Source organism: Rhinopithecus roxellana, chromosome 14, assembly GCF_007565055.1.
Source record: "Rhinopithecus roxellana isolate Shanxi Qingling chromosome 14, ASM756505v1, whole genome shotgun sequence".
Lineage (NCBI taxonomy): Eukaryota > Metazoa > Chordata > Mammalia > Primates > Cercopithecidae > Rhinopithecus > Rhinopithecus roxellana.
Window position 1 is genome coordinate 123,969,745 of NC_044562.1, and position 25,675 is coordinate 123,995,419.

Consider the following 25,675-nt stretch of genomic DNA (forward strand, 5'->3'; position numbering starts at 1 on the left):
ATTGGCCTAACCACTTTGGAAAGCTGTTTGATCAGTATCTGTAACCCAGAAATTCCCGCTTTTCATACATATGCCCAGAAGAAATGTGTACACATGTTCACCAAGACATATACAAGAATGTTCCTCATAGCAGTTCCATTCAAATAGCCCCAAACAGAAAACAATCCTAATACCCATCAATAGTAGAATGGATTAATAAATCATAGTAGAGTCAAATAGAATACTAATAAAGTAGTGAGAGTGCACCAATTACTGCAACATGCAACATGGATAAGCCTCAAAATACAAAGCTAAACAAAGGAGATCAAACACAAAAATACATATTGGATGATTCCATCACAAAGTTCACAAACAGACTAGCCTACAGTGTTAGATTCAGGATAGTGATCATCTTACAGAGGGAATCCATAATTGGGAAGGGGCATAAGGAAAGCTGGTTAGGTACTGTTAATTTTCTTTTTTTTTTTTTTTTGAGACAAGGTCTCACTTTGTTGCCCAGAAGTGAAGTGGCATGATCTCGGCTCACTGCAACCTCTGCCTCCCGGGTTCAAGTGATTCTCCTACCTCGGACTTCTCAGTAGCTTGGGACTACAGATGCACACCACCACGCCCAGCTAATTTTTGTATTTTCAGTGGAGACAAGGTTGTACCATGTTGGCAAGGCTGGTCTCGAACTCCTGATCTCAAGTGACCCGCCCACCTCGGCCTCCCAAAGTGCTGGGATTACAGGTGTGAGCCACTGCGCCAGACGAGCACTGGTAATTTTCTATTCCTTCATCTGGGTGCTGGTGTCCAATAAGTAGTTTACTGGAAAAAGGCAGGGGGGGTGAGCAGATGGAAAGTAGAGGAGAAAGTGGATGAAAGCATTTCTCTACAGAAGAATGCTAGCTGATAATGTAGAAAAAATAGAATGAAGAAAATACCACATTTTTTTTTTTTTTTTTTTTTGAGACGGAGTCTCGCTCTGTCCCCCAGGCTGGAGTGCAGTGGCTGGATCTCAGCTCACTGCAAGCTCCGCCTCCCAGGTTTACGCCATTCTCCTGCCTCAGCCTCCCAAGTAGCTGGGACTACAGGCACCCGCCACCTCGCCAGGCTAGATTTTGTATTTTTTAGTAGAGATGGAGTTTCACTGGGTTAGTCAGGATGGTCTCGATCTCCTGACCTCGTGATCCGTCCGTCTCGGCCTCCCAAAATGCTGGGATTACAGGCTTGAGCCACCGCGCCTGGCCCACAATTTTTAAACATCAATGAAATAGGTGATTACAGCAAAAATCAATGAATGCCGAAACTAGCGGGTGAAAGTTTTTAAGCAGTAGGATATTTACCGTTTCAAAGAATCACCCCATAGACAACTTACGTATTAGAAAATGAAAAGGGTACCCAACAGATACTATCCTAACCAAATAAACTTTACATTTCCAATATCGCATACATCTGATATTACTTGTCTCCTGATACGAGTAATGGAAAGGACAAAACAGTATCTTGGTAATGTTCTTATCAGAGTTTAATCTGAATCTAATGATAGAACAGGGACCAGATCAAAGGACGTTGTAGAAATAACTAACCTAGACTCTTCAAAATGTCTAAATCATCAAAAATGCAAACAAGAATAGAAATGCCTTGGATTTAGAATCTAAACTAAATGCAATGAACAATCCTTGACTGGATCTTGAATCAAGGAAAAAAAAGTTAAAAGGGCCATTATTGGAGCAACTGGGAAATCTGAATTTTAACAACAAATTAGATAATCTTACTGTATCAATTTAGAATTTCTCGAGTATGATAATGGTATTGTGTTTATATATGAAAATATACACCATCTGAAAATGGTGTATAAATGTATTTACAGACCATTTGTAGAATTTTCTTCTGAGAAATACAAATGTAAGTTTGTTTTAATCTGGGTGAAAAGCTACACTACATCTAATTTAGTAACAAATTGACTGTTCCATAACTTCTACATTTGGGCATTGACTTTTTTTTTTTTGGAGATGGATTTTCTCTCTTGTTGCCCAGGCTGGAGTGCAATGGCATAATCTTAGCTCACTGCAATCTCTACCTCCTGGATTCAAGCAATTTTCCTGTCTCAGCCTCCCGAGTAGCTGAGATTACAGGCACCCACCACTATGTCCAGGTAATTTTTGTATTTTTAGTAGAGACAGGGTTTCACCATGTTGCTCATGCTGGTCTCAAACTCCTGACCTCAGTTGATCCACCTACCTCGGCCTCCCAAAGTGCTGGGATTCCAGGCGTGAGTCACTATGCCTGGCTGGCATCTACTTCTCAATGGTCACTATGCCTGCCTGGGTACCAGAAGGGGGCAGCACATGGGTCTGTGAGCACAGATCCTCCAGCCTAGGCTGGAGTCCTTGCTCAAAGCCCACAGACCCTCAGCCAATGTCTTCCTAGGAGATGCATGCTGAAGTATCTAGGCATGAAGTGAAATTATGTCTGCAACTTTCAAATGAATCAGAAGAAAAAAAAAAGAAAAAAGTTGAAAGGTGGTCATTACACTATTTTTTCAACATTGAGGTTTGAAACTTATTCAAATAAAAAGACGAATTCATGGTACTATGTATTATCTTTGCCAGATAATTCTGCCCATTTTAAACATAATGACGTGGCTGGGCATGGTGGCTCATGCCCGTAATTCCAGCACTTTGGGAGGCCGAGGTGGGAGGATCACCTGAAGTCAGGAGTTCGAGACCAGCTTGGTCAACATGGTGAAACCCCGTCTCTACTAAAAATACAAAAATTAGCCAGGCGTGGTGGTGGGCAGCTGTAATCTCAGCTACTTGGGAGGCTGAGGCAGGCGAATCGCTTGAATCCAGGAGGTGGAGGTTGTAGTGAGCCGAGATTGTGCCAGGGCACTCCAGCTTGGGGGAAAGAGCAAAACTTCGTCTTGGGGGGGAAAAAAAACTATAATGAAATAAACAAAATAATGCATTTTAACTAAAGATTCGTTAAAAGATTCCTATTTCACATCTGTTAGCTTTAATAAAACATTGCATATCCTGGCCGGACATGGTGGCTCAAGCCTGTAATTTCAGCACTTTGAGAGGCCAAGGCCAGTGGATCACCCGAGGCCAGGAGTTCGAGACCAGCCTGGCCAACATGGCAAAACCGTCTCTACCAAAAATTAGCCAGTCACGGTGGCGCACACCTGTAATCCCAGATACTCAGGAAGCTGAGGTATGAGGATTACTTGAACTGGGAGGAGGAGGTTGCAGTGAGCCGAGATCACACCACTGCACTCCAGCCTGGCAACAGAGCCAGACTTCATCTCAAAAACAAACAAACAAAAAACCATTAACAGGCCAGGTGCGGTGGCTCACGCCTGTAATCCCAGCACTTTGGGAGGCCAAGGCAAGCAGATCATCTGAAGTCAGGAGTTCAAGATCAGCCTGGCCAACATGGTGAAACCCTGTCACTACTAAATATACAAAAAAAATTAGCCGGGTGTGGTGGTGCACGTCTGTAATAAAAGACTATGATTTGACAATTATTGTATCATTAAAAATACTAGAAACTACCAAGAGCCAGAAATTTGTATCTGATTATTAGACTAACTAACGAAAAATGCCATTTAGTAGACACCCACTTATGCAGAACTCAAGCTCAGTACATAGTCATGAAATGAGCTGAAGTTCTTGCCCATCTGGAGCTTATTATCCTTATTATCCTTATGGCATAAAGAGATAAAAGCAGAAGTGACAGATGGAAACACCTATGTACCAAAATACCATTAAAAAGGGGATTCTTAGAATGATCAGACCAAAAGCTGACTGGTGACTTCAGACATACAGAAAAGTTTTACACTTAGAGTGTAATGTTTAAGGATACAAATTAGGTGATCAAAAATTTCAACTCAGAATTCTAAAACTTCATTTGTATAACTTTAGTTTTAATTCAAATTAATGAAATAACTGAAAACCACTGTCTTTTTAAACAAAATGCTATTTGCAAAAAGAAGAGCAAACCTTTCCACTCTGATGCTGAGGTCCTCTGCAGGTCTCCGATCTGAGCATCCACTAGGCTCCTGAGAGGAAGTGGCATGGCCTGCACTTTCTCCTCCTTAATTATTAAATGAAAAGAAATAAGAACTGCATTTAATGCAACTTTTTAAAGGAATAAATCTAGGTTATAGCATCTGTTAATAATTTTGTATCTTAAGCATTATATATTTTCCCTAAAAATGGAGGAGTTAAATATGCTATTACTAATCCTAAAGTTTAGACGTGGATAAAACTGTTCACAAATAGAAATAAGGCAGTTACCAAGTTAAGATCACCAAGGTGAAGGTCAGATGTAAAACATAAAGAAATACCAATCTGGCAGGAGGCATGCCTGGCTACGGGTAGGCTTCACTCTAGAGCAGTGCTGTCCAATATCTACACTGTCTAATACAGCAGCCACTAGACACGCGGCTGTTGAACATCTAAAATGAGGTTACTGAAAGTGAGGGACAAAAATTTTAATTGTAACTAATTTTAATTAAAATGTGGCTGTGGCTATTGAGCAGTGAGCAATAGAGGCCAGGTTTGATCCTGGGTATGGCTCTAGACTTACACTGGTCCAAGGAATCTGCTTCTGCTGACCACAGTGGTTCCTTAGAGGGCCTCTTTATGCTAGTTTTCCTTGAAGCATTTCCTGAAAGACAGACTTTTGTCCTGGCCTGCTCAAGAAGACCTCTATCATTCCCTTCCTTACAACTTGCCACCAACTTGATTCCTCTTTACAGTCAATGGCGAACAAGGACTCGGGAGCCACAAAGTCATTTCAGTAAGTTTCTTAATCCCTCTGTACCTCATCAGTAAAATGGGGACAGTAACCTCACACGGTTGCTATAAGAAATACGTGTTAATACAAGTAAAATGCTTACAACTTAACTGAGACTGGCACATGGTAAGCATTTTCGTTACTACAGTAGTAGTAAAAATAATTAGTAGGACTAAGCAGAGACGAGGGTGCATATCTCTTCCCTCTCTCCATTCAGGGGCATAACTTAGGTAACTTGAAATCAACAAAGTGAGAGTATTTACACCTTGGAAATTAGCAAATACTACAAATATGGACCTTTGCTTCCACAGAGACTTCTGACAAACGTTTACCAGTGTATCACTGAATGCAACTCCTGGATAAGAAGTGGTAACCACTAGCAGCCAGTAGAGGCTCAACAGGAAATTAACCACCTTTCTTTAGCAAATAAAATGAATGCTGAGGACATGTCTTATTATCAGCAAAAATTTAACATCTTATGAAGATAACTTGTGGACAAGATAGGGGAAAAGTGTTGAATAAGAGTACAGTTAGGTGAATCTACGACTCCTACTCAATGAGAAATGGATAGATGTTATATACAGGAAGATTTCCAATTGTATGTCACAGAGTTCTCTGTCTTTGGTATTTTTATAAGTGACTTGAAGATGTAAAATATAAATTTGTAACTTTTTTTTTCTGTGACAGGGTCTAGCTCTGTTGCCCAGACTGGAGAGCAGTGGCATGATCTTGGCTCACTGCAACCTCTGCCTCCTGGGATCAAGTCATCCTCCTACTTCAGCCTCCCTAGTAGCTGGGGCTACAAGTGCATGCTAACATGCCTGGCTAATTTTTGTATTTTGTGTAGAGACTGGGTTTTGTCACCCTGCCCAGGCTGGTCTTGAACTCCTGAGCTCAAGTAATCTTGGCCTCCCAAAGTACTGCAATCACAGGCATGAGTCATTGTACCTGGCCCATGTGTAACTTCATGGGTGACCCAAAATTGTGTGAAATAGCTTATTAACACTCATATTTAACTGCTAATTCCTAAATGAAAAATTCTAGGTCGGGTATGGTGGCTCACGCCTGTAGTCTCAGCACTTTGGGAGGCTGAGGTGGGTGGATCATTTGAGGTCAGGAGTTTGAGACCAGCCTGGCCCAACATGATGAAACCTCGTCACCACTAAAAATACAAAAATTAGCTGGGCATGGTTGTGGGTGCTTGTAATCCCAGCTACTTGGGAGGCTGAGACAGAAGAACCACTTGAATTTGGGAGGCAGAGGCTACAGTGAGCCAAGATCGCACTACTGCACTCCAGCCTGGGTGACAGAGCGAGACTCTGTCTCAAAAGAAAAAAAAAAAATTTTGGATTGGAAAAAACCCTCAATAAGCTAAAACAACTGATAAAAATAATAAAAATGTATTAAGAGAAGTTCTGCCTTTAGGCTTAAAAAGCCAACTGGAATAACAGGCATAATGTATCTCCTGAGAGAAATATACATCATCATCTATAAAGTGGTCTTGTCAAAAAGAATAATGAAGCTGACCTGATCAAGTCTGTAGCTTTACAAATTTAGAGGAATAAAGGGGACAGAGGAACATCTTACACAATTCCATGGGGATGCAGTAAAATCCAGAATGTGGAAAACTATAGGAAAAACTACCAGGGAGAGCAGAAATCTATATAATAAATTTAAAAACACATCAACCAATAGCAATATATCAAACTGAAAAAAAAGTGTAATATAAATATTGCCTAGATAATTGATGACAAAAAGGATTACTATGAAACTTTCTGGCTTGATAATAGTATTGTGGTTATTTTTTTAAATTTCTTATCTTTTAGATACTGATATTTTAAAACATGAAAGCATATAAATGCCTGAGATTTGCTTCAAAATAACCTGGGAGAGATGGTCATACAGGGAGACAGATAACAAAAACTGACCAAATAACAGGAATCACTCATGCAGGATGATGAGTACCTCGAGTTCGTTATTCTGTTCTCTCTCTAGAAATGCTTGCAAATTTACATAATTAAAATTTATTTTGGCCAGGCACGGTGACTCACGCCTGCAACCCCAGCACTTTGGGAGCTGAGGCGAGCGAGCATATCACCTGAGGTCAGGAGTTCGAGACCAGCCTGGCCAACACGGTGAAACCCCATCTCTATTAAAAATACAAAAATTAGCCAGGCGTGGTGGTGCATGCCTGTAATCCCAGCTACTCAGGAGGCTGAGACAGGAGAATTACTTGAACCCGGGAGGTGGAGGTTGCAGAGAGCTGAGATCACACCACTGCACTGCAGCCTGGGCAACACAGTGAGACTCTGTCTCAAAAAAAAAAAAAAAAAATTATTCTAAAAGGCAACTATATATAATCTTAAAAGATTTACATTCCTTCCTTATATTTTAGAGATACATACTGAAATATTTTACTTGAGATTTGTTCTAAATAAGTGGAAAAAGAAGAGGAGTGGAGAGCACAGATGAGAATACTGGCCATGAAGCTAGGCAATGGATTAATCAGGTTTTCTTATACTATTTTTTTTTCTATTTCTGTATATGTTTGAAATTTTCCATAATAAAAAGTTTTGTTTGTTTGTTTGTTTTTTTAAGTTACAGGCCTGGATGCAATGGCTCATGCCTGTAATCCCAGCACTTTCAGAGGGCAAGGCAGGAGGATTACTGGAGGACAGGAGTTTGAGACAGACTAAGTAACATAGTGAGACCCCACCTCTGCAAAGAATATAATTTAAAAATTAGGCTGGGCGCGGTGGCTCATACCTATAATCCCAGCACTTTGGGAAGCCAAGGCAAGCAGATGACCTGAGTTCGGGAGTTTGAGACCAGCCTGATCAACATGGAGAAACCCATCCCTACTAAAAACACAAAATTAGCCGGGTGTGGTGGCGCATGCTTGAGAATCGCTTGAACCCGGGAGGTGGAGGTTGTGGTGAGCCAAGATCGTGCCATTGCACTCCAGTCTGGGCAACAAGAGCAAAATTCCGTCTCAAAAAAAAAAAAAAAAAATTTAGCCAGGTGTGGTGGTGCACACCTGGAGTCCTAGCTACTCAGGCAGCTGAAGCAGCAGGATCACGTGAGCCCAGGAGTTGGAGATTATAGTGAGCTGTGTTTCTGCCACCGCACTCCAGCCTGGGAGACAGAGCCAGACCCCATCTCAAAAAAAAAAAAAAAAAATTTTTTTTTTTAGACACAGGGTCTGGCTCTGTCACCCAGGATGGACTGCAGTGACATGATCACAGCTCACTGCAGTATCAACCTCCCCAGCTTAAGCAACCCTCCCATCTCTCAGCCTCCTAAATAGCTGAAATTACAGGCATGTACCACCACACCTGGCTAATTTTGGATTTTTGTAGAGACAAGAGTTTTGCCATGTTGTCCAGGCTGGTCTCGAACTCCTGGGCTCAAGCAATCTGCCCACCTTGGCCTGTCAAAGCACTGGGATTATAGGTGTGAACAACCACTACTGACCAAAAAAAAAAAAAAAAAAAATTTGTAAGCTACAAAAAACTGAGATTAGAGCTGCTACCCACCTCAGATAAGCCAGAGCTTGCAGTTTTAGTCTAGCCAAGTTAACTGTCTACTAAAACAAAAACAACACTCTTCACAGGAATACAATGAAACCCAGAGTGTCTACAACAATGTGCAAGATATAATCCAGCATTTTTTGACATATAAACAAAAAGGAAAATGTGACCCATTCTAAAGGGTAAAGGTGATCAACACAAACCAATCCTCAGATGAGCTACATACTGAAACTGTCAGACAAGGACTTTAAAGCAGCCATTATAACTCAAATGAGGAAAAGGGAAATACACTTGAAATGAATTAAAAGAATAAAACATAGATTAAGAGTACTCATTCTGCACAACTGTTGTAACTTATGAGTCAAACTGTTTCAAAATAAAAAGTTATAATAAGATAGAAACAGAAATCCTAGCACTAAAAAAATGTGTAACAGAATTTTATCTAAAATAAAAAATTCACTGGATGGGCTTAACATCAGAATGGAGATGATAAAGAGTCAGTGAACTTGTAGATCAACAGAATTATCCAATCCAAAGAAGAAAAAATAAGAGTGAAAAAAATAAACCTGTGGGACAATATCATGAAGCCTAATATACATGTAATTCATTCCAGCAAGATATATGGACCAAACTTCCCAAACTTGGTGAAAGTCACACATTTACAGATGCAAGAAACTAGGCAAACCAAAAACAGGATAAATACAAAGAAAAATACACTTAGGCATATCACAGTCAAATTGCTAAAAAACAAAGAAAGAAAGAAATCCTGAAAGCAGCCAAACCAACATACTCCTTACAGGGAGGAACAATCAGAATTTGTGGAGACTTCTCATAGAACACTATGAAGACCAGAACATGGTGGACAATACCTGTAACTGTAAACACAAAATTTTTATATCCAGTAAAAATATCCTTCCAGAATGAAGATGAAACAAAGTCATTTCCCATAAAGAAAACTCCAGACCTGTACAATAAGTAATGCTAAAGGAAAATTTTCAGGCTGAAGGAATATTATACCAGAGGGAAACACGTATCTATCTTCAAAACGGAATGAAGCATTTTGGAAATAATATATATCCAGGTAAATATAATTAAAGTAATTATTCTGTTGTAGACCTAAATGAACATCCATAATAGAGTCCTTCAGGTCTGTACATATCCAGAAGTTGAACGATCCATGGATGTAAAACCTCAAAATGAGACAAACAGCTGTACTTCAAATACTCAAAACCTGTCATGTGTAACTCCACAAGGCAGCACTAATGTTAACAGGAAGTTATGGGGCATCAAATTTCAGCTCAATATGAGGAAGACTCTTTCTAAAAACTAGAGCTGTTCAACAACAGAACAGGCATCCTAGCAAGGTAATGAGCTTCCCATCATTGAATGCATTCAAATAAAAGCCTGATGATTATTTGTGTGGGATACTGGAGTAGAATCATCTTTTAGGACACTAATATTCTAACATCTTGATTTATCTACCCCTGGGTAGCCTAATACAAAGCTACATTACACCAAACAACTCCAACCACAATCCCAAAAATTCAGTATAAAATTTCTCTTTTGCCTTTTCTATCAATGAGTTTACAGTCACACCTCTTACTTCTACAAGCTCTATTTCATAATTATCTTTTACCTCTAATTAAAAAATAGACATATAATACTATTTTCTTAAATTTATATAGCTTTTTACATGCTATAAAAACAATTCCAAATATAATACATTAGTTCATTTGAACCTTTCAGAATTCTCTAGGCTAGTAAGAGATTTTTAAAACTGCTCAGTGTCATGACATTCCTTGAAGCATATAGCACAATAGCAGAAATTATAAATCAATTGCTCTGGATTGTTGACTATTTGGGAGTCAAGTTGACATTCACTGACTTTATCGTCTTCTGCCACTAAATGACACATGTGTACTTAATACAGTCCTTAAATTTTAAGCTAAATAAATGTGAAGAAAAATACATACGATATATTTATTTTTAAAATATTAATACTTAAATATTAAAATGCAGTGAAGGAGCTTCTATTGTACTCAAAAAGGTACATTAAAAGTTACCTGTTGCAGTATCTGACTTTGTATCAGAAGTGGGTAGTATCTCACAAAGCTCTGCATTTCTGGACTCAGAGTTTTCACAAGTGTTGTTAGGTTCAAATGAGGCAGATGGAGTAGACACTGAACTTTCTGACTGACTGTCATTTGCTACTGATGCTTCACTTTTTAGCGAATGCATCTAGGGAGAAAATAAATACATTGGATTTTAATTAATAGATAAGAATCTAAACTTGGCAGTAGAGACCAAAATACAGGTTCATTTATACTCTATAAAAAGAGAAATATGAAATGTTCATAAACAGATGAGTCCAAAATGTATAATCCTAAGCATGATATAATCACATTATGGAATTTACCTGCAAGGTGGCAAGACCATAAAAAGATTTGTTAAAGCACACCATTAATTTTCCCTCAAATTAGATTTCAAAGAAAAAAGTTACAAACCTATTAGCCATTTGTCCAAAGTAGATAGAAATGATTAATTACTGAGTATAAAATCCTTAAAATATATTAAGCAATATACAGTTAGAGCCTTAATATGACAGCAGCTTTCTCTTTCAACAAAGTTATGGTGATGTTCATTATGTTTTGAGATTGGGGTAAAAGATGGCTGGGCATGGTGGCTCATGCCTGTAATTCCAGCACTTTGGGAGGTCAAGGTGGGCAGATCACTTGAGGTCAGGAGTTCAAGACTAGCCTGGACAAGATGGCAAAACCCCATCTCTACTAAAAATACAAAAATTTAGCTGGGCATGGTGGCACGTGCCTGTAATCACAGCCACTGGGGAGGCTGAGGCAGAAAAATCGCTCGAACCTGGGAGGTAGAGGTTGCAGTGAGCTGAGATCAGTCCACTGCACTCCAGCCTGGGCAACAGAGTGAGACTCCATCTCAAAAAAAAAAAAAAAAAAAAAAGGTAAAGAAGTCAGTCAAGTATTAAGTACTGGCTACTGGCACCTATAACTTTATGCTATTTACAAAACAGGTGATGAAGACAGTACTTACTACCTTTTAAAATTTTTGGCACGGCAGTTTCCAAAATATACAGAGGGGCTCCAAAAATATTCCAATGTCAGGAAGGGTGCGGTGGCTCACGCCTGTAGTCTCAGCACTTTGGGAGGTCAAGGCGGGCAGATCACCTGAGGTCAGGAGTTTGAGACCAGCCTAGCCAACAAGGTGAAACCCCGTCTCTACTAACAATACAAAAATTGTATTGTGCCTGTAATCTCAGCTACTTGGGAGGCTGGGGCAGGAGAATCACTTGAACCTGGGAGGTGGAGGCTGCAGTTGAGCTGAGATCACACCACTGCACTCCAGCCTGGGTGACAGAACAAGACTTCATCTCAAAAAAAAAAAAAAGAAAAAAAAAATTCTAACTCTTGACCTACCATTTACGGAAATAACAGTTCTGTTCCTTCTTACCTGTCGGACTTTGTGAATTCTTGTAACAAGTTCATCTGCAGAAATACTTCCTGCTATTACTTCCAAGGGAATTCCACTGTCTCCAATAAAGAAACTGGATGGAACACACACTACAGGATCTGTACAGTTTAATTAAGTCTAACAATTCATGTGAAACAAAAGGGTAGTTTTATGAAATATTATTGGTAACAAAGGAAAACAAATCTTTGTGATTTTCACAACACAATCTAACATATTTATTAAATAATTTCAAGTACCACATCATTATACCTGTAGTATTAACACATGTGACACGTTAATTTATGAGGTATATTCAAGTGAAGAATCTACTACATTCTCCTCTATCATAACTTCCTTGCCCATCCATCTTGCTGCCAGCTGACTCTTGCAAACTACTTATAACATTCCAACCCAACTGTTCTGTATTTTTTTTCAGATATTCACATTTTTAAAACTCCCTATCCTATCTTTAGCTACAATGTATTATCTCAATGTACAGGGTGCACTACACTGTTGAGTTACTTTTATATATCTTTGAAATTTTCTATAATATTTTTCTACAATGAGGACACTTAGTAATAAAGTTTCCATAAAAAAGAATGTATGATTTCCTAAATAAAATGAATAATTTCTAAATTTCATAAATACCAAAAGGAAGATAAATAAATGTATATATATAAGCAATTCTTTACGAAAGGATACAGATTTGTGAAAACTGTAGGCAGGCTTCACTATAAAACAAAATCAAACAGAAAATTACTAGATGAATGCAAGTATTTTCTAAATACTGAGTTGTTTTAATAAAATTTACTGTACCAACCACAAGTATTTTCCTGAAACTACCAGTGTCTTTCACAGCAATCAGGTAGAAGGAGAAAAATATAATTCTTATTTCATTAAGACTTTTTCTGGTTTGTTTTTATAATTTTCAGATGAAAGAATTATTTGTGGCTGGGCATGGTGGCTCATGCTTATAATCCCAGCACTTTGGGAGGCCGAGGCAGGCAGATCACTTGAGATCAAGAGTTTGAGACCAGCCTGGCCAACATGGTGAAACACCATCTCTACTAAAAATACAAAAATTAGCTGGGCGCAGTGGCAAGTGCCTATAATCCCAACTACTTGGGAGGCTGAGGTGGGAGAATCGCTTGAACCCAGGAGGCGGAAGTTTCAGTGAGCCAAGATCGCATCATTGCACTCCAGCCTGGGCAACAAGAGCAAAAGTCTGTCTCAAAGCTCACAGCTGTAATCCAAGCACTCTGGGAAGCCAAGGTGGGTGGATCACGAGGTCAGGAGTTGAGACCAACCTGGCCAACATGGTGAAATCCAGACTCTACTAAAACTGCAAAAGTTAGCTGGGCATGGTGGCGCACACCTGTAATCCCAGCTACTGAGGAGGCTGAGGCAGGAGAATCTCTTGAACCTACCTGGTAGCCGGAGGTTGCAGTGAGCTGAGATCACGCCACTGCACTCTGGCCGCGACAACAGAGTGAGACTTCGTCTCAGAAAAGAAAGAACTATTTCCTCGTACAACCCACAAGCTAGTGGCTGCATCTGGTGGCTAAAAAATTAATTTAGTATCTGCCATGCTGCTTCCTCAGTGGCAAGTATACCTGAATACAATATCTTAACCTGGAACATGAAGATATAAGGCCTACGACTTACTTAGGTGTGTGATAATGTAATAGTCTATAATAACAAAGGATTAAAAACAAACTATCTACCTATAAAACTGAATAATTATGCAATCATAAAAAAAGGCAGGCCAGCACTGTGGCTCACGTCTGTAATCCCATCACTTTAGGAGGTCAAGGCAGGTGGATCACGAGGTGAGGAAATTGTGACCAGCCTGGCAAACATGGCAAAACTCTGTCTCTACTAAAAATACAAAAATTGGCCTGGCATGGTGGCTCGCAGCTGTAATCCCAGCACTTTGGGAGGCCGAGGCAAGCGGATCACGAGGTCAGGAGTTCGAGACCAGTCTGGTCAACATAGTGAAACTCCCTCTCGACTGAAAATACAAAAAATTAGCTGGGTTTGGTGGTGTGCGCCTGTAATCCCAGCTACTTGGGAGGCTAAGGCAGGAGAATTGCGTGAACCTGGGAGGCAGAGGTTGCAGTGAGCCGAGATCGTGCCATTGCACTCCAGCCCAGGGGACAATGTGAGACTCTGTCTCAAAAAAAAAAAAAAAAAAAAGAAAGAAAAAGGTATGGAAAAGTATGTCAAAATGCTATTAATACTATTTTTGTAAAACACAGAAGGAAAACGAACACTAACACGATGCAGTCAACAAAATCCAGATGGGAGGAAACCACAGAACAAATGTATAGAAAAAATGATCTGGTGTCTTTAAAATACAAATTCCAAAGAGCAGGGGAGTTGGAGGAGAAGCCTACATACTGAGAGAAATCAATGCATCCCAATGTGTGGTCCTTGAATAATTTTGAACTAAAAAACTGCAATAAAGTAATAAAACTATGACTTTGAAGAGACAACTGAAAAGTAGAACACTGGTTGGTTATCTGATATTAAAGAATTATTAGTTTGTGAATTATTAATATTATAGTTATGTTTAAAAAATTCACAATCCTTGTATTTTGGAGACATACTAAAATATTTATAGATGGAGTGATACAGTGACTGTGATTTGCTTCAAAATTATTTGGATTGAGTGGAAATGGGTGGGGGTATAGATGAAACAAGACTGACCATGAATTAATTACCAAAGCTAGTAGACAAGTACATGGGGTACATTACACTGTTACATTACTTTCATATATGTTTGAAACTTCCTATACAATATTGTATATATTTGAAACTTCCTATAATAAAAATGTTTTTAAAAGATGGGGAGGAGGAATGGAGAAACAAAACAGACTTGTGGACATCAGGTACTGTGAGGAACATAGAAATGTCCTTATTTCTATTGATTAAATGACTCCATTCCCAAAAATAGGATTCAAAACAGTGAGTGATCAACCTCTCAGAGATATTCAATGTATGATTTACCATTACTTCCAAGTTTTTAGAAGCTGGAGATCACTGTTCTTTTTGCATTCCTGGTACATGTTAGATGGCTGCTTGGTAGACTAGGAAGGCTTGAAGTTTTTTCAGCAGGATTCATGATGCATTTAGCAAATGGCAGTTAGAATTTAAGTTCCTAATATGCCTTAGATATCCAAAAACATAACATTCTTTTTTTTTTTTTTTTTTTTTTTTTTGAGACAGTCTTGCTCTCTCGCCCGGGCTATAGTGCAGTGATGTAGTCACTGCTCACTGCAGCCTCAATTTCAACCTCCTGGGCTCAAGTGATCCTCTTACCTCAGCCTCCCAAGTAGTTGGGATTACAGGCATGTGCCACCACACCTGGCTAATTTTTGTATTTTTTTTTTTTTTTAGTAGAGACAGGGTCTCATTGTGTTGCCCAGACTGGTTTCAAACTCCTGACCTCAAGTGATCCGCCTGTCTTGGCCTCCCAAAGTTCTGGGATTACCGGCGTGAGCCACTGTGCCTGGCCTACATTCTTTTTTTTTTTGTAAGACAGAGTTTGACTCTGTCACCCAGGCTGGAATGCAGTGGCATGATCACAGCTCACTGTAGTCCCAATCTTCAGGGACCAAGTGATCCTCCTGTCAGCCTCCCAAGTAGCTAGGACCATAGGCACACACCACACTCCTAATTGTATTATTATTTTTTGTAGAGACAGGGTCTCACTATGTTGCCCAGGCTAGTCTCTTAACTCCTGGGCTCAAGCGATCCTCCCCTCAGTCTCCCAAGTAGCTGGGACCACAGGCACACACCACACTCCTAATTGTATTACTATTTTTTGTAGAGACAGGGTCTCACTATGTTGCCCAGGCTAGTCTCTAACTCCTGGGCTCAAGCAATCCTCCCACCTCAGTCTCCCAAAGTGCTAGACGTGCCCAGCCCAACATCAACATTCTTACAGTCCAAGAGTATCACTATAAATCAAAGATAAATAATACTCATAAATTTTAAAACTAATAAAATATTAAAACATAAACAAACCTTTTGGTATCGATTTTAATAGCAACAAAACTGTTTGAAGATGCTTCTGTAACTTTATCATCTTCCCAACTTGCAGCCATCCGTGTAGACTGTTCATCATCACCTGTAGAACATTTAAAAAATTCTTATACCAGGCCGGGATCTGCTGATTGCAAATTCTTTTTCCCTGGAAAACGAAAACTTCAAATAAAATATAATCCCACCTATACTACTTTCTGCCAAATTTGAAAACTGAATTTTCCACTAAATGAAAAGTGTGACTGCATACATAGTTCACATCATGAAGAGCAATGAAAACAAACTACATTGGACTATTTAAATGACACAAAGTATTTCATAAAAGAAGTTATCTAAATTATGATGTGAAAAGTACCACAACAATAAGTAGTCATAGGCAGAAATGTGCAGTGCCTATTTGGGCTTTTGTACATGAGATTTTAGAAAATTAAAAGTTGCGGGCTGGGTGCGGTAGTTCGCGTCTATAATCTCAGCACTTTGGGAGGCCAAGGCGGGTAGATCACCTGAGGTCAGGAGTTCAAGACCAGATTGGCCAACATGGTGAAACCCCATCTCTACTTAGCCGGGTGTGGTGGCACATGTCTGTAATACCAGCTACATGGGAGGCTGAGGCAGGAGAATCACTTGAACTCGGAAGGTGGAGGCTGCAGTGAGTTGAGATCGCACCACTGCACTCCAGCCTGGGTGAGAGAGTGAGACTGTCTATACAGAGAGGAAAAAAAAAGTTTGTTATCTGTCCTTTATGTGGCACCTTTCTGTTGAGTTCAACATCTCCACTCTACAGCATTTATACTCCAAAATTCTTCCACTGTAGACAGAGGCAGGTACAATTCTGTTTGCAATTTTGGACTTACCTTTTATTGTAGGTATGCTAATTATAAAAGGTAGGCTAAACTATAACTAATCTATGGTGATGGAATTCAGTATAGTGGCTACCTTGATAGAGGGGAAAGGTACCACCAACTGAGAAAGAGCATGAAGGAGCCTTCGGGAATGCTGAAAATGTTCTGTATCTTTTTTTTTTTTTTTTTTTTTGAGATGGAGTTTTACTCTTGTTGCCCAGGCTGCAGTGCAATGGCGCGATCTTGGCTCACTGCAATCTCTGCCTCCCGGGTTCAAGAGATTCTCCTGCCTCAGCCTCCTGAGTAGCTGGAATTACAGGCGCCTGCCACCATGACCGGCTAATCTTTTGTATTTCTAGTAGAAACGGGGTTTCACTATGTTGGCCAGGCCGATTTAATGCACCTCAGCCTTCTTCACTGCCGTTATTCGTTTATGGTAACTCCATCCTTTCAGTTCTCAGGCCAAAAACTTTAGTTTTCCTTGATTGCAATTGACCTATCTCCAAAATACATCAATAATGTAACTATTTCTTACCACCTCCACTACTGCTACCCTGATCCAAGCTATCACATCTCACCTAGAAGCCTAGTAAAAGCCTCCAAATTTGTCTTCCTGCTAAGTCTATTCTTAACACAGCAACCTTCTCTTAAAAAAAAAGATCGTATCAACTCTCTGCTTAGATCACGCAATGGCTCCCCATTTTCCTCAGAGTAAAAGTCAAAGTCCTTACAGGGGGCTACAAGACCCACATATCAGGCCTCCAACTACTTCTGTGACATCATCCCTTTTTCCTTTCTTGCTATTTTTTCCTTCTATTCCTCAAATATGAAAGACACTCCAGCTATAAGGTCTTTGTACTAGTGGTTTCCTCTGCCTGGAATGTTCTTCTCCCAGATAACTACATGGTTAACTTCCAACTCCCTTAAAACTTTGCTCAAATATCAGCTCAATAAAGCTGATACTTAATCACTCACTTTAACATTACAACTTCCCTAATCACTCACTTTAAAATTACACTCAAGACATTCCCAAAGCTCTCTTATCTCCTGTTCTGTTTTTCTGTATTACTTATCACCTTCCAATATATTATGCATTTTTAATTATGTTTACTAGTATCTGTCTCCCCTAACTAGAAAGAAGGTTCCATGAAGGCAAGGATTGGTTCCATTCTATTTACTGACAAGACTGAAATCCCTACAAAACAATACAGTAGGTACTCAGTAAGTACTCTGTGGAGTCGCTAAATGCCTAATATAGTTAAGTATGATGGCATGCCTATAATAATTGCCTCTAATGCTGTTTATTTGAATATATTTTGCGAGATGAGATTCAGGAATACCAGAAATAGGAGTTTGAGAAATTTGGCCACATAAAAGTAAACGGGGCCAGGTGCGGTGGCTCATGCCTGCAATCTCAGCACTTTGGGAGGCCGAGGTGGGTAGATCACAAGGTTAAGAGATCTAGACCAGCCGGGCACGGTGGCTCACGCCTGTAATCAGAGCACTTTGGGAGGCCAAGGTGAGCGGATCACGAGGTCAGGAGACTGAGACTATCCTGGCTAACACGGTGAAACCCCGTCTCTACTAAAAATACAAAAAATTAGCCGGGCGTGGTGGCGGGCGCCTGTAGTACCAGTTACTCGGGAGGCTGAGGCAGGAGAATCGCTTGAACCAGGGAGGTGGAGATTGTAGTGAGCCGAGATTGCACCACTGCGCTCCAGCCTGGTGGCAGAGCGACACTCCATCTAAAAAAAAAAGTAAACAGGACTAGAATGCATCCACAGATCAAATGCTCCATCAGCAGACTCCCAGATGCTGAAGATGCAAAATAACAAGAAGTTACTATTTGCAAGTGAGATCACTCTGAATGCATTTTCAGAAACCATCGGATGAGGAGAGATGTAAGATTCCAAATAAATGACTCACCTACCAAAGAAAAATAACTGTATGGGAACATTCTTACTACAAACACTTCTCATAGAAGGCTGTGAAGAGTGAGAAATTCTTTCCATTCATTATTTTATATGTTCACTATTTTATTGCACATTTATTTTGTTCTGTATACTAAATATAAACCAAATGACACATTGAACTGTATACTAAATATAAACCAAATGACACACTGTCTGCCCTCAACAGAGCTTAAAATCTAATGCTATACAAAATTTTTAAACAAATAGACACTATACATAATTACAGTAATAAATGCTATGAAAAAGAAAACTATGAGAGAAAGTAACAAGAGAACTCTTTACAATGGTCAGAGAAGCCCTCTCTGAGGTGACAGTTAAGCTAAAATCTAAAGGATGAAAGAGTTCAGCCATGCCAAGAGCCAAAAGAGTTCACCATGCAGAAGGAATACGTGTGTAGGGAAAGGCCTATGTGATTGGCAACGTTGTGAACAACCGAGCTCAAGACGAGACTGAAGAGTTAAGATTCAAAGATGACTGTCTCACATTTATGGTTTATCCAACAAGATGTATGGTAGTGCCACTCAGATGCAGAACACTGGGAGAGAAACACAGGTTTAGGCAGTACATACATGTGTAGGCTTGAGAATCCTCGGAGGATCTAAACAGGGATATCATGTAAGTAGCTGAAAGTATAAATATTGCTTCTTATGAGGCTGGTGTGTCACTCCTTCGCCTATACTGTCCCAAAAGTCTCAACCCCACTGGCAGTGTCTGTCCTAGACTCAGCCTAGTGGTGGCCACCGCTGCTTGATCAGCAGTGGTGGAAAGCCTAATGGAATTACTCAATGCTCAATGACAACTTTCCTAATACTACTGAGTGGGATGATTGACAGCTAACTCTGGTATCTTTCTTTTCCTATTTTTAACCAAATTATCAACCATGAAGTTAGGTGGGCCTAAGATTTTAGGAGAAAACATCGTATCCTTTGTATCAGCAGTATCTTAAGTGAAGGCACTTAAAGAGATCAACAGGAACTCAGAAGCAAAGAGTTGCAGACCCTCATACAGTCTTTCTGACGTAAAAAAAAATCTCAACTGCACTGGGAGCGATGGCTCACGCCTGTAATCCCAGCATTCTGGGAGGCCGAGGCGGGTGGATCACGAGGTCAGGAGTTCAAGACCAGCCTGGCCAAGATGGTGAAACCAAGTCTCTACTAAAAATATACAAATTAGCTGGGCGTGGTGGTGGGTGCTTGTAATCCCAGCTACTCGGGAGGCCGAGGCAGAGAATTGCTGGAACCCAGGAGGCGGAGGTTGCAGTGAGCTTGGATCGTGTCACTGCACTCCAGCCTGCGCGACAGAGCGAGACTCTATCTCAACACAAAAACAAGAACAAAAACAAAAACAAAATCTCAACTGCTCAAAACCTAAAGGCTTCTGTGGTCTACATTCACCAAAAAAGGCAGTCAATGGCGCCTGTCATTAACAAAGTTTAGCCTACCTACCTAGCAACACTAGCCAGTGAACAGATACCTTTATTTCAGTCTTCTTGTCTGATTATTCCACCTTCCCAGGTATTAAATGAAAATCGTTCTGTTTCACTTACTTTACACAGTCACAATACTTTGAAAATCATATTAATCTGTTGGCTGAAATAGTAGTAATCTCTCCAGTCTCCAAACATCAACTCTACAATATTCTTTAATTCATCCATGAAAATGTCACTAACTAAAGACAATTTGCCTGAAACATTTCCCACTTGAATAGTTCTATGAACCGAAGTGTACTCTTTTTTTTTTTTTTTTTTTTTGAGACGGAGTCTCGCTATGTCGCCCAGGCTGGAGTGCAGTGGCCGGATCTCAGCTCACCGCAAGCTCCGCCTCCCGGGTTCCCGCCATTCTCCCGCCTCAGCCTCCGAGTAGCTGGGACTACAGGCCCCCGCAACCGCGCCCGGCTAGTTTTTTGTATTTTTAGTAGAGACGGGGTTTCACCGTGTTAGCCAGGAGGGTCTCGATCTCCTGACCTCGTGATCCGCCCGTCTCGGCCTCCCAAAGTGCTGGGATTACAGGCTTGAGCCACCGCGCCCGGCCCGAAGTGTACTCTTGAGATCACTTCTTCCAGCTATAAAGATATCTTTCAATTTTTCCATTAAGTTGGTATATTATTACTGAGGTCTCAGACCTAAGAAAATTACGAGTTAGTCTTGGGGACTAAGTAGGCTAAAACTTTTAAAAAAGCTAGCTGTATTTTGGAACAGGTCAAGGGACAGACTTCTTTGTGAGACTGCTAACAGTCTTCCTGCAAACATTCAAGATTACATGTATTTAGAATATAATGTAATCATCATTACAATGATGAATTACAATATAATGTAATCATCATTACAATAATGAATACCATGTAATCATCACTAAAAAGTTAATTGAAGAAAGTATATATACACACAAAGCCCCGAAAGGCAAGACCTAAAACTTTACTTAACTATTCCAGTAATTTGTACTAGAGCTTCCAAATATTAGTATTTGTTAATAAAAAAATCTCTCATTTCTTTTTTTAAATTAACTAATTCACCTCAAGAGTGCCTTCTAGGAATGTTTGGACATTTGTTCAAAAACACGACTACCATAATCCTAGATTTCTGATTTCTATGCCAATTTAAATCACCAATTTAAAATTGTTCAGTTTTTTCCTTAAGAAACAAAAAAGCGGGCCGGGCGCGGTGGCTCACGTCTGTAATCCCAGCACTTTGGGAGGCCGAGGCGGGCGGATCACAAGATCAGGAGATCGAGACCATCCTGGCTAACACGGTGAAACCCCGTCTCTACTAAAAAATACAAAAAACTAGCCGGGCGAGGTGGCGGGCGCCTGTAGTCCCAGCTACTCGGGAGGCTGAGGCAGGAGAATGGCGTGAACCCAGAAGGCGGATCTTGCAGTGAGCTGAGATCCGGCCACTGTACTCCAGCCTGGGTGACAGAGCGAGACTCCGTCTCAAAAAAAAAAAAAAAAAAGAAAAAAAAAGAAACAAAAAAGCGGACAGTTTTTTTGAAGCTACTAAAAAATCTGACTGTTAAGACAACATGTAAATCCTTTTTGTGACCCTAGCGCAAGTCACTTTATGACTGCTGACCTAAGAGCCTAATCTATAAAATGGGGATAATTAAACCTGCTCTATTTACTGCAAGAATCAACTGAGATATTAGGAGAAAAACAATTTAAAACCGACTACTGTAGGTTTTAAACCTACTGTAGTCAAAATCCTACTACTGTACACAATAAGCATAGTGTCATTTACTTTTCCTTCCATTTTCAATCCATTTTTTTCTTATAGAATTACAGAATTTATGTAAAGTATAATATAAACCCCAGACAGCATAACAGAATCTAAACTACTCAAGCTCTTCTAATAAACAGCATTGAGCTAAAAATTTAGCGTAATAAAACAATTATAAATTCCAAATTTAATGCTGAATGACATTCACGTGTCAGTAATTCGTTCTTCACAGCAGTGCATAAAGTTATAGAGCTATTAAAAGACGTGAATTATGAATAAATCGTTATTAAATAAAAATAGTTGAAGAAATACAACTCAAATTAACAATAGCCACAAACATTGATTTGATCCATGTAATGAGAATGAGCAGAACCGTAGAGGCAGGGAGTTTACGGTAAATCTACAAGATTTCGATAATAAAACAGGAGAATATGGAGAAAAACAGCCCAGATCAACATAGAGTAAATGAGTTAATATAGGATCTCAAAGTCGTGTAGCTTTCAGCCTAGGAAGACAATAAACGGAAGAAACCAAGGACTGAAGGTCTACTTCTTTGAAACTAACGGATTTTTTTTTAAACTTGCAACATTATTTCACACTAGATCCCTTACCAAGACTGTCACTAAAAAAAATTAAACCTCTATTCGGCTCAAAAGTTTACGTTTCAGGAACATACTAACACCAGTAACCGTGAACATCAGGTGGTTTCTCTTTGTTGCTTATCGATGACACAGCTTTCTTCCCGACCGTCCACAACTAATTACAACCCAACTGCTTGCCTAATGGCCTGTTCCTACCTCCACCTAAATAGTAAAGAAACGAGGGTACAAGCAGCCCAAAGAGGGTCCTTGCAGACAGAGAGGGGCGTCAGGCAGAGGGTCGCGAGGGTCTGGCTGCGTAGGGGAGAGGTTCGGGGCGACGAGTGGGGCTGGGCGGCTGGGGCCTGCTGGCCGTGTCCCTCGCCCGGAGCCGAGAGATTTCGGCAGGGCTCGGAGCGCTTTGAAGACCAGGGCCAGACAGTGCCTCTGGCCCGGGTGCCGGGAGAGGCAGCAGTGGGGCAAGGCCCGCTGTATCTCAAACGGACCGGGGACAGCCACGGGCCGGCAGCTCGGGCCTCTCAGGAACGGAGGAAAGACTGGGGGCGCCCGGGGCCTGAAGGAACAGGGCGCTGAGGGTCTGCATGGCCCCTGTGGGGGATCTGGCGGCGGAGTCGCAGCCCTCCCTGGGGCGCGGGGTAGTAGTGGCAGTTGTGCGAGCCGACAGGCGCCCGCGTCTCGGGGAGGGCGGGCCGGCGGCTGAGGTATACAAGAGGATGAAGGTAGGCCGGAGGGGTGTCCCGGCCGCCTCTCGAGCCCCTGCCTCCTTCACCTGCCACGAACACCACGAAGACCGCGCCGCTCCTTTTGGCCGTCGCGATGGCGGCCGGAATGGCGCCCTGGAACCACAGCATCGCTCCCTTCGGGCCCAGCCGCTCGCTCGGTGTGTAGTCTCCGCAGTCCCGGAACCGGCTCCGCCCTCCGTCTTCGTCCGGCTCTGCGGCCCGCAACCTCGGCTGGTGCGGCCCCCACCTCCGGCTCAGCACAAGCGCGCAGGCCCGTCAGCGGCACCCGGTGACGCGCGCTAGCGCACGCGAGAACACCCCACGTCACATGACGCAACCCGTCGCTGTTCGTGCCCCAGGGCCTTCTCTCGTTGGCGAGTAGGTGGTGCGTGCGCGTGCCCGCTAGGCCTGCGGCCGCGCAGTCCAGGAAGTGGAGGAAGGCGGTGGGAAGGATGACTAACCGCTACGACACGTCGGCGGCGCCTGCAGTGAGGCATGATGGGAATTGTAGTCCACTTAGGCTTATTCGCCTCCATATTGTGGAGCATGTAACTGTGGGTTCTGAGGCACGGCTAAAGGGGGCAGTAGTGAGGGCCACTACACATTCTGTAAAGGGGAGAGGGAGAAAGAGAAGTGTCACTCCGACTGGCATATGCTATTCTCGGCCTCGTTGAGACTCCCACTGTGGAAGAAATCGTCCTCGCATGGAACTAAATGGGCTTTGTAGGGATTAACTCCGAGGGTTTGATTTCTTCTGAACGTAGCCCAACCTTGTAGAAACACGGGATAAACATCGCAAGTCACCCTCTGTAATAACCTGTAGTCTATGTGCCTAAGCGGAGGAATTGGTAGCACGCAGGCCTTCAGCAATTTCCTAGACACTGGATGGAGATCATTCCAAAACTTCAAAACCCGTTAGGCTATTGCCACAGCTACTTTTTAAAGTAACACAAAAGCAGAAAATAGATTATTTTCCAGCTACTTTCCATGGTAATACAAAAGAGACTAGATAGTGATTTATTTTCCAATTTTCTGGGAGCATGTCCTATAATCAAGATGTGGCGCTTTGTGGTTGGCTGCCATTAAATGAAAACTGATCCATATTTAATTCTTTCATGAAAAAACATGGTCCGTAATAACTATTAGCTAAAGGCTTGCATGGTTTATTTACAGTTGCATATACTATTATGTTAAATTCTACATCAATTAAATTTATCTTCCAGCAGTACAACTATCTGACAATCTTTGCAAGATAAAGGAAGTGATACATCTGAATATACCACCTTTCCTACAGATATTTTCCCTAAAAATAGCTAATTATTTGAGCTTCGATTTTTGTACTTTTTCTCCCAATCAGGCCTTTCATATATAGTGTTATTATAAACTGAGACATAATGCTGTTAGGGACAGTTGCTTCTATAGGACACCAGTCCTATAGAAAAATTAGAGTTGACCTTTAACATCAACTTTAACGGACTTCTTGAAATTTGATCAATCTAGAAATTATTCCAATAGAGTTATGTCTTTAATTATCTCTAATTTTAGAATTAAATAAGAATCCTTCATAGTTATATATTCATTTGTCAAGTGTTTATCGCTCATCTATTATGAGCGAGATATTGTGCCTGGCACTGGTAAGGAGGTGAGGGAGTCAGAAAAAGGCCCTGTCTAGTAAGGAAGACAGACATTGAATACGTGATTATTAGTGATGATGAATGTCACAGAAGGGTAACTCAGAGTGCTACAGAAGTGTATGAAGATGGGACCGAACACGGACTAATGGAATCAGAAAGGGCCTTCATGAGGAAATGACATGTCGGGGAACTCTAGGTAGGTGAAGGAGAATGCCATTCCACATGGAGCAAGCAGCAGTGTGAGGTTCTGAAGCATGCAAACACAGTGCACTTGCAGAACTAAAAAATGCCCAGTGTGGCTATAACATAGAAAGAGGATTGTGGTACAAGTGAGACTGGAAAGCTAGGCAAGGATCAGATGATACAGAGTCTTGAAAATCATGTTAAATTTTTAAGACATTTTTCTAAGGATTACAGGAAGCCATTGAAAAATTTTAAACAGAAGAGCTGGCCAGGCACAATGGCTCATGGCTGTAATCCCAGCACTTTGGGAGGCCAAGGCGGGCAGATCACGAGGTCAGGAGTTCAAGACCAGCCTGACCAACATGGGGAAACCCCGTCTCTACTAAAAATACAAAAATTAGCCAGGCATGGTGGCGCACGCCTGTAATCCCAGCACTCAGGAGGCTGAGGCAGGAGAATGGGAGGCGGAGATTGCAGTGAGCCAAGATCGCGCCACTGCCCTCCAGCCTGGGTGAAAGAGCGAGACTACATCTCAAAACAAAAACAAAAACAGAAACAAAATTAAACAGATACATATAAGACTTCCATTTTTAAATTGTAGCATAGCAATTGAATAGATTGGATTTGAAGTGGAAAGGCTGTATGTGAAGAGACCAGATAAGAGGCACTTAT

General features: G+C 41.1%; 2 protein-coding genes across 2 annotated transcripts in view; one reads left to right on the plus strand and one right to left on the minus strand.

Moving 5' to 3' along the window:
• The window catches only part of UBXN4 (UBX domain protein 4), a 41,444-nt gene extending 17,818 nt beyond the window's left edge, over positions 1 to 23,626 (minus strand). The window contains exons 1-6 of the mRNA XM_010367300.2: positions 23,234 to 23,626; positions 15,822 to 15,924; positions 12,495 to 12,523; positions 11,793 to 11,911; positions 10,376 to 10,550; positions 3,984 to 4,077 (exon numbers count right to left, since the gene is read on the minus strand). Of these exons, the coding sequence (XP_010365602.1) occupies positions 3,984 to 4,077; positions 10,376 to 10,550; positions 11,793 to 11,911; positions 12,495 to 12,523; positions 15,822 to 15,924; positions 23,234 to 23,315 (602 nt within the window). The 5' untranslated portion in view covers positions 23,316 to 23,626. The remainder of the gene's footprint in view (positions 1 to 3,983; positions 4,078 to 10,375; positions 10,551 to 11,792; positions 11,912 to 12,494; positions 12,524 to 15,821; positions 15,925 to 23,233) is intronic.
• On the plus strand, positions 22,143 to 24,408 carry LOC104665442. The gene has a single exon (XM_010367289.2). It carries the CDS (start codon positions 22,591 to 22,593, stop codon positions 23,035 to 23,037), a length of 447 nt encoding a protein of 148 aa, XP_010365591.2. The 5' UTR covers positions 22,143 to 22,590; the 3' UTR covers positions 23,038 to 24,408.
• Positions 24,409 to 25,675: the final 1,267 nt, after the last annotated feature.